At 62.4% G+C, this 9,135-nt stretch overlaps 1 protein-coding gene across 2 annotated transcripts; it reads left to right on the top strand.

The window, feature by feature from the left end:
* The first annotated feature begins 599 nt into the window (after positions 1 to 599).
* On the top strand, positions 600 to 5,889 carry SIVA1 (SIVA1 apoptosis inducing factor). 2 transcript variants are annotated; one of them, XM_082843283.1, is made up of 4 exons: positions 600 to 780; positions 2,913 to 3,107; positions 3,835 to 3,991; positions 5,589 to 5,688. In XM_082843283.1, exons 1-4 carry the CDS (start codon positions 663 to 665, stop codon positions 5,602 to 5,604), a joined length of 486 nt encoding a protein of 161 aa, XP_082699409.1. In that variant the 5' UTR covers positions 600 to 662; the 3' UTR covers positions 5,605 to 5,688. The 2 variants fall into 2 exon arrangements, with proteins under 2 accessions (XP_082699409.1, XP_082699408.1); XM_082843282.1 differs by lacking the exon at positions 5,589 to 5,688 and adding an exon at positions 5,690 to 5,889 and having other exon boundaries at positions 604 to 780.
* Positions 5,890 to 9,135: the final 3,246 nt, after the last annotated feature.

The raw sequence follows: 9,135 nt of genomic DNA, 5'->3' as shown, positions 1-9,135 counted from the left end.
AAATTTAAAACAGCCGAGGGCTTCCCTGGTGGCGCAGTGGTTGAGAGTCCGCCTGCCGATGCAGGGGACACGGGTTCGTGCCCGGGTCTGGGAGGATCCCACGTGCCGCGGAGCGGCTGCGCCCGTGAGCCATGGCCGCTGAGCCTGCGCGTCCGGAGCCTGTGCTCCGCAACGGGAGAGGCCACAACAGTGAGAGGCCCGCGTACCGCAAAAAGAAAAAAAAACAAAACAGCTGAGACGCCCTTCCCTTCCGCATCCTCGTACGAGTCCCTCCCACATGTCGCCTCCGACCTATCACGAGCCACCCCTCACACGAGTCCCGCCCCCGATGTCGCCCCCGCCCATCCTGCGGCGCGTGCGCACCACACCGCCTTCCCGCTTCCACGCCCCCGGGGCGCCCACTCCGACCCTCGCCCTCTCCCGGACTTTCCCGCGTCTCCGAGTCCCGCCTCCCGGCGCACGAGCCCCGCCCCCTCCCCGGGCCTATCCCGCGCCGCGCCGCGCCGTGCAGCAGCCCCGCCCCCCCGCCCTCTTCCCGGGCCTATCCCGCGTCGCGCCGCGCACTAGCCCCGCCCCCGCCCCGCGCAGGGGTTGGCGCACGGCTGTGACGTCACGGGCAGGCGAGGCGCGGCCGCGGAGCTGCGCCGCTGCGGGCCGCGGCCATGCCCAAGCGGGGCTGCCCCTTCGCGGACGCGGCCCCGCTGCAGCTCAAGGTGCGTGTGGGCCGGAGGGAGCTGAGTCGCGGCGTGTGCGCCGAGCGCCTCACGCGGGAGATCTTCGGTGAGTGAGGGGTAGCGGGGTCGGGCAGGCGGTTTCCGCAGGCCGCGCCCCCTGGAGCCGGGGGCCGGGGCCAGCCGCCCGGCCGGTTTGGGAGCAGCAATTTGGGCGCTGTGAATGCGCCCGCGTCCACGACTTGTCCCCGCCCTCCACCTTCCCGAAACAGGCGGCCTCCGCGTGGGGCCGAGACGTGGCTCTGTCCTTTGGGAATGCTGGACTCGCGCAGGAGCCAGCCCTGGTCTGACCAGCCCAGCGAGAGGCCGGGGAGTGGGATGTCCCGGTGGAATAAGCCGGTAGAAGCACCCGTTCTGACCCGAGAGGCGTTTGTGGAGCGCGCCTTCCTTGCCAGGCGCTGCGGCTGTGGGAGACCCTGCCTTGCTGTCTACTGGGGGGCCAGCCAGAGAAGGACTCTCCAGAGGTCATCAGGGCAGGCATGGGTCGCTGCAGGACCCCCTGCAGGCTGTTAGAGGTCTCGTGGAGGAACAGGGTCGAAGGCGAATCCTTCAGGGTTAGGCAGGCAGAGAGGGAGAGGAAGGGAATTCCAGGCAGAGGGAACAGCCTATGCAAAAGCCGGGAAGCCGGAGAGTGCTGTCCGGTTCATTGTGGCTGGAGTGTCCAGTTCCAGAGATGTAAGGACACTGACCTAGGAAGCCTTCTCTGGCTTCTTCATGCAGGTTTTTGGGCGCATTGATATTATTGATCATCGCTTTGGGGGGCTTAATACCCTGGGGTAACTACAGAGTGGAATTTACCTTAACTAGTGGCTGGAGGCACGAGGTTTGTGCGTGTGGAACAGTCAGATGGTTACCTGGGTGTCTGACTGAGTGGTGCTGCCGTGTACTAGGGATGTGGGGAAGCGCCTAACCTGGGGAGACCCTGCTTCTCTTTGTCCTGCTGCTCCCCACCCCGCTGCCCCCATCAGCAGCTGCTGTGCCCTTTCTTTTCTTGCACATGCAGGGTTGCAAATGCAAATGCCTTTCGAGGCCGTGCAGGTGATAAAAATGAGTGAAGCTGTGAGTACTATGGCCAGACTGCAAGTGTTATCCTCTGAGGACCTTCAAAAAATGTAAACACTGCAGACAGAAGAATTAAAAATAAACGCGGGCTAAGTCAGTCTAGCTCTTGACCACGATGTTCTGCAGCATTTGCAGGGGCTTGTCCTTCGCAGGGCCCCGTCACAGAGGGAGTGCGAGGCTCCCTGGACATCTAAGAAGGGCAGGACATAGGCCAGCGTGAACTCGTGTGTAATGAATTCCAAGCCTGAACCCTGGTCTCTTTATCTTGAACGGACCACAGGCCCTTGAAGACAAGTCTTAGCCTCACCACATGACCTCCCTGCAGTCCCACCCTATTATAAGTGGGGATGGGGGGGATTGGAGGAAGAGGAACTGGGTGTGACGGGGCTGTCATCAGCCACTGCATTTGAGTTACCCAACTGTGTGTTTCTGTCGGTTTCACTTAGCACCAACAGCTTCTAAGGTCTCCACCCTGGCTCTGTTGGGACAGGGCAGAACACCACAAACAAAGCATTTCTGGGGCTGGCGCCTGGCATTTGACCTTGTGAAAGCCCCCAGTGCCCGGATGGAAAGCCACTGCTCTGGTTGCTGAGAAACCTCCTCAGCTCTGGGGTCGGGGGGGGGGTGTCCAGGGCCCACAGAGGTCTGGAAAGTTCTGGGGCACCTTGTTCCGAGCTGGTTGCTGCCACGCCTTCTGCTAGCAGCTCCGTGGTCACTGAAGGGGTGCGTGCTGGCCTGGGGTGTGGGCTCAGCCCCGAGTCTCTCGGCTGTGCATTAGTTAGCACTCCACAGCGCAGAGCTTCATCTGCTGGATGAAGCCGGCTTGTGGGTGCTGGAAAGGAGATGAACGGCAAGGAGGTGAGGCCACCCGTGTGGAAAATGAGCAGAGTGATAGCACAGGGAGCCCAGGTGGGGCTGCAGCGTCCGGAACCTTCCTGGAGGAGGTGGCCGCTGAGCCCAGGCAGGAGGTCAGGGTGGGACCCAGCTCGCCAGGGAGCAGCGTGCTCTGGGGTGGCTGGGTAACCAGAGGCCCGGCCACGCGCAGCTCGAGGGACAAGGTGGCCATGCAGGTGCTTCCGTGCTGCAGCGATATAAGCGGGGAAATGGTTGCCTCCGCAGAAAAGACCACGCAGCTCCTCTTCCGCGGGGCCCAGGCCTGCATGGACCCCGCGTGGGAGGAAGCCTGCGCCATCGTCCACACCCCGGAGTCCCCGAAGCCTGGCCCCACAGAAGCCCCTCGGGCCGCACGCGGGCAGATGCTGATCGGGCCCGACGGCCGACTGACCAGGAGTCGAGCCCAGGCCTCCGAAGCTGGTGAGTGAGGCCCACGGCAGGCGCTTCCCAGCTGTGTGCTAAGGACGGGGTGTGGCAGGGGCTTTTCCTACCTGGGCTGGAGGGGGCTGGGCCCGAGTCTGACAATACGAACAGGGCGAGGGCCTGCAGGCTCCTGACATTAGGAGGCTCTGCTGTCACCAACATCCACGTCTGGTAGCTGCAAACAGCTTCTAACTGTTGGATCAGAAAGGAACAGAGACCCCTCTGGGTGACCCTTCTGGGTGGCCTGCCTGCTTTCCACCTGAAGCTCTCCCACGGAGTCCCACCTGGCTGGGTGGGAAAAGCCTGTTCGGGTCCCTGTGCAGTGTGGTGTGCGTCTCAGACTGTCACCTGTGTTGCTGGTTAAAAACTCTCCCGTCCCCAGGTCTGGGTGGGGCAAAGGGACCCCTGTGTTAACCCGTGATGCAGGGACCACGCTTTGAGACGCAGCTGGGAGACACACAAGGGACGAAGGCCTAGCGACTTCTGATGCAGGCGGTCAGGAGAAGGGCTGACCCTTAGGTACCAACATTTGGGTGGTGGGAATTGTAGGTGGGAGTCACGGAAGCCAGCTGGGATCTCTCCCTGGTGAACGGGTCTGGGTGCTGTGCTTATGCACAGGTTGTCGTCTTAGGACCTAGTGGTCAGTCAGGCGCAGGAAGGAGGGTGGCCCCCAGCCCCAGCGCTCCAGGTCCCCTTTGGGCTGATGGGTGTTTCTTCCCCACAGACCCAGCCATGGCGGCATCGGGAGCCTGCTCGTCGTGCGTGCGGGCTGTGGACGGGAAGGCGGCGTGCGGCCAGTGCGAGCGGGCCCTGTGCGGGCGCTGCGTGCGCACCTGCTGCGGCTGTGGGGCAGTGGCCTGTGCCCTGTGTGCCCTCGTGGAGTGAGTGCGGGCCCTGTTGGGGAGTGGGGGCGGCAGGCCCATCCCACATTGCCCGGTGGGACGATGTGATGCCAGTAAATGCTTTGCTCAGCTTGAGTTTTTCCAAGACCTTGAGATCCTTTCTGGAGGAAGTCCAGACCTTGTAGGTCAGCTCTGCGCTGTCTGTGGTCTGTCCCAGACCATTTGTGCTCTAGTCCTTTGAGCCCTGGCATCAGGAAGCCTCACGTGGCCTTCCTGTGTCGCGCGCTCATTAGCGGAGGACACCTGACAGGTGAGGGCAGGAAGCAAGTGTTTTGTCTGTGGCTTGGGTGAGCGCGTCTGCCACAGCCGGTGGGCCCCATCCCTGCCCAGGAGGTTTCGGGCGCTGTCCTCGTCCCAGCGGCCACTCCCGGCTGACGGGTGGGGATGGGCAGTGCCCCGTAAGAAAAGTTCTGCAGATCTCAAACCAGTTTAGTCCCAATGGCCTTTAAAACCAACTCACCCCCCACCGCCAAAAAAAAAAAACCAACCCCAACTGTGGAAAGTTAAAAACACGCCTCCCGAGAGGTGGGTTGCTGCACGGTTGGGACGCGCTGGACAGAAGGACGGAGGCCAGGCGCGGGCCCCCGTGCTGGCCGGCTCAGGGCCGGGCGCCGGGCGGGTCATGGGTGTGGGGTACTCTTTCTATTGACTTTGCCGACTCAGGTTTCTTTCCTTCCTATTTATATGTAAGCTGAGACGGGCAGGGCCTTGCCAGTGGCTTTTCCCTGGAGGGGGGGCTGAGCACAGCACAAGGGCCAGCTGAGGGGCCAGGTGGGCGCCCCACCTACTGGCAGCTGCTTCCCTCCCCGGGGGCCGTCCGCATCCTCAGGGACTCCCGTGGCAGCCTCCCCCGCCCCTGCTCTCTGCTGCCTGGCCCCCAGGCACCCGCAGAGCCCGCCGTGCACCTGCCTGTTTCTCGGGCCCCGGCGGGCGGGGCTCTCTGACCCGGGTGAGAAACAGACGACACGTTCGGGGTCCCCTCTGGAGGCCACGCCTCAGGCCTCCGAGCTTCAGCGCCACCCTGGAAGCGGGCATCCTGCCCGCACCTGGTGGCTGCCTCGTCCCCAGGGTCAGGCACGGCCGCGGGTGGGGCATCGCCGCCAGGAGCTGGACCCAAGCTCCTAGCCCTGGACGTGGACCCTTTGCCGCTGCACCTCAGGCGTGCTGCCGTCTCCTTTCAGCATGTCTCCCGAAGCGTGTCCCCTGCCATTCGCTGAGTTGCCATGTCCCTACCCTACCTGAGCTGCTGCCCCTGTGAGCCATCCGGGGCCAGTCACCCCTGCTGCACACCTGGCCGCTGTGAGACCGGGGCTGAGCCCCGGGGGCTCCTTAGCTGTCAGTCCGTGAGGGCGGCTCCGGCAAGCACCCCAGACGTTTCCCCTCGTGCTCGAGGCAGATGCCTGTCGGGGGGGCTGCTCCTGGAGTCCCGCCCTCTGCGGGTTCCGTGCTCCGGCCTCTCCCCGGGCCCTCGAACCGCCCCCCTCTGCGGGTGTCCTTCTCCAAGGACCCGGCCCTGTGGGCCCGGCCCCCTGCGGCAGTGGGGCCTCTTCTTAACTGGTTCTGTCTGGGCCAACAGCCCCGCCTCCAGATAAAGTCGAGGGACCAGGTGGGGTCGGCAGCTCCCGTGGAACTCAGCCCTAATGCCAGCTCCTCTCCCCCAACCTCGCGGTGTCGCAGCTGCAGTGACCTCCACGAGAAAGTGCTGTGCGCCAGCTGCGCCATGTTCGAGGCCTGAGGCCAGGAGAGGACGGCAGCCCTGCCTGGACGACCTCGCCGCTGTCCACGCTGAGGGACTGGGGGGAGGGGCGGGAAGGGACAGCCTTTCTATTTTGTATTTTGTTCTCCTGACCACAGAAGAGAATAAACCCTTTATATTTGGACAAGAGGACTCACTCGTCAGCGCCCCTGGGGCCCGTGGTCTGCCCGGCTCCCACCTGGCAGCGCCCTGAGCTCCATGCCAGGTGCCGCCAATCGCCCTGTTGACAGGTGGGGACACTGAAGTCCAGAGCGTGTGAGCCCAGGTGGGGCTCCAGTGCCCCTCGGGGGTGGGGCCGCGGCCCAGGCTGTCCCTGAAATGCCACTGTCATGCGCCGCTGGGTGGCTGGGCCCCGGGTGACCTGCCTGCCAGTTCCGTCTGGGTGGTGCGGCCCGTGTGGCCCGAGGGAGGGCAGTGGACGAGAGGGGGAAGGGAGGGGCGCAGCCCTGCACGGGGCCTCCTCACCTGGGTCTCGGGCCCGGTTCCCACGCGGGGGTCCTTGCGGCGCCATGGGCCCAGGCCCTCAGGGTGAGTCCGTGGGTAGTCAGTCCCAGCCCCTCCAAGAAACCCTGGAGGGGAAGAGAGGTTCTTTGGGGTGGGCAGCGGGGGCACCCACTGTTGGAGGGTCAAGTGACTGACTCTTGGAGGGGGCTGGGCCAGGGTGGGGTTTGCCCCCAAGTGCACAGCCTAGGACCCCTGAAGCAGGAGCGGGGGCGGGCCACAGGGAGGCGTGAGGTCTTGGGGGCGGCTGCAAGTGACCCCATGGGTCTCCCTGAGCTGAGAACATTCAGAGACCTCTGCAGCTCGGCCGCGTGAGTGCAGCACGAGCCCTCATCGTGGGGTCACCTCCTCTCACCTGCTTCCTGTAGAGGCCCTGGGCCTCCGTCCCAGTGTCCACCTGCAGACCACGACCCCAGCGAGCACGTGAAGAGATGCTCAGCGTCGCTCTTCATTAGGGAAACAGCTCAGTAACAGGAGATGCTGCCTCACCCCTGGCAGGGGGCTGCTGTCCAACAGAGAACAAGGGCTGGCGGGGCCGTGCGGACCCGGGAGCCCTGTGCGCTGCTGTGGGGATGCAAGGGGACGCGGCCTCTGTGGAGCAGAATGGCAAATACCCAGCAGGGATTCGAGCAGATGTCTGTACGCCTGTGTTCATCGCAATAGCGTCCACAAGAGTAAAAATGTGGAAACAAACCACGTGTCCACGAAGGGATGAATGGATAAGCAGATCATGGTCCATCCATACGATGGAATATGATTTGGCCTTAAAAGGAAGGAGATCCTGACGCAGACTGCAGCACGGATGGACCTGGAGGACGTCAGGCTGGGTGAAGTAGCCAGTCACAAAGGACAGGTCCTGTGTGATTCCACTCCTGTGAGGTCCTTAGAGCCGTGGGGTTCACGGAGACAGACGGGAAGGGTGGGGCCGGGGAGGGGCAGTGAGTGTTGAACGGGAGCAGAGTTTTAGTTTGTGAAGATGAAAAGTTCTGGAGACGATGGTGGTGCTGGTGCCACAGCCACGTGAATGCATTTAATGCCACTGAACTGGCCACTTAAAAATGGTTAAAGCGGTAAGTTTTACATATATTTTACCAAGTAAGAATATTTAAAATGTTAAAAAGACAATTGTTGAAAGCAAAACTAATAATGTGTGTTGGGGAGTTTGAACATGTGGAAACAAAAGTGTCCACAGCACGGAGACGGCAAGTGGAGGTGTGTGTTCTGAGGACCGTGCGTGTGAAGGGCTGAATTTCACTCCAAGGCAGGCTGCTGAGTGAGTTATGGACTGACATCCGACAGGCCGTGGCTACAGTCGTTCCTTCGGGAGGGATTTGTTCTAAATTCCACATAGGATCCTGGGTTGGATCCTGGAACAGAAAAGGAGCATGAGTGAGAGGGTTGGTAAATAAGCCAGTAAAGGAGAGAAAATGGGGGCCTTCCCTGGTCGCCCAGGGGTGAAGAATCCGCCTTCCAGCACAGGGGACGTGGGTTCGATCCCTGGTCAGGGAACTAAGATCCCACGTGCTGAGGAGGATCTAAGCCTGCGCGCCACAACTCCGGCGCTCGCGCGCCTCAACAAGAGAGCCCACGTGCTGCAACCTACAGGGCCCACGCGCCCTGGAGCCCGAGTGCCACAACCGGAGAGAGAAAACCCACATGCCACAACTGGAGAGAAGCCCACGTGCCGCAACTAAGACCTGACGTGGCCAAAAAACTGAAGAAATTTTTTTTTAAAAAGATAAAACGGGTTGTTAAAAAATAGTTATTTAATCCAAAATGAGGGTGAAAAGAGGAAGGAAGGCACAAAGATCTAAAGGGACGCACAGAGGAACAGCAAGGTGACGTTTAAGCTCAGCCACGTCTAGATCCCACTCCTGTACGTGACCTAAGCACCCCCGAGGGGTGGAGACCCACAGATCGTCAAAACAACAGTTGAGACCCAGCCAGCTCTGTTGTCTGCAACAAATTCACCTTGAGTATGAAGACAAGCAAACTCAAAGGGACAGGGTAGACGACCTGTTGAATGATGACCCGCCTTTGAGCAGACATCCCCGGAGTGGCATTTACTGGGAGGCAGACCCCGCCCCCATGCCGTCCCGACACCCCAGCCTGGCTGGCCCCTTGCTGGGAGCTGCTGACCTACCCGCAGCCCCCAGGGCCTCGGCTACAGCACCCAGCCATGCCTGCTGAAACGTGGGCACTACAGGTGCTAAAGGCACTTCTGTTCCTGTCTTGCTGTCCCTCCGGAGGCCCGGCCTGCTGCTTGGAAGGGCTGGGTGCGACATGGGAGGGCGTTCGGCCCCCGTACAGGCCAGGCCGTGGGACCTCCACCCTGCTGGTCCTCACTGCCCCAGGCCGCTATTCACCAGGCCCCTCCGGCTCTGCTCTGGCCCTGCGGCCGGGACTGGATAGCGCCCAGGAGTTTCCTCCCCGAAGTGCCGGTCTCCCTGCACCCCTACCACTCCACCCCGAGGCGCCTGCGCAGCCCCACCTCCGCGAAGGCCGGGAGGCCCTGGGGTCTCTGGCCTCGGCTCTTTCCTTCTCGGCCCCACCCACCCGGATGGGACACACCATCAGGGTAAGTTTGTGCTCATGTCCATGCCCATGACCTTGAAGCCTGTTCCAGGCCAAGGAACGTCCCTAAGGCCATCACCCGCATCCCCGTTATCCCCCAACCATCCCCCCATCATCACCCAAGGAGGCCCCACGAGAAAGCGCAGCTCGTGCCCCTCCGCCTGGCCAGCTGGCCGCCACCCCCCCACATGCCCCAGCTCCAGCTTCAGAGGCACCTCCCGGTTTTCCACACCACATCTGACGCTTTGGGGTACCATTTGCTCGAAGTTCGAGGATAATGGAAAGGTACTGC

This window comes from Leucopleurus acutus (assembly GCF_964270905.1).
Source record: "Leucopleurus acutus genome assembly, chromosome: 1".
NCBI lineage: Eukaryota > Metazoa > Chordata > Mammalia > Artiodactyla > Delphinidae > Leucopleurus > Leucopleurus acutus.
Note: the sequence above shows the minus strand (reverse complement) of the source record. Positions and strands in the feature narration are given on the sequence as shown.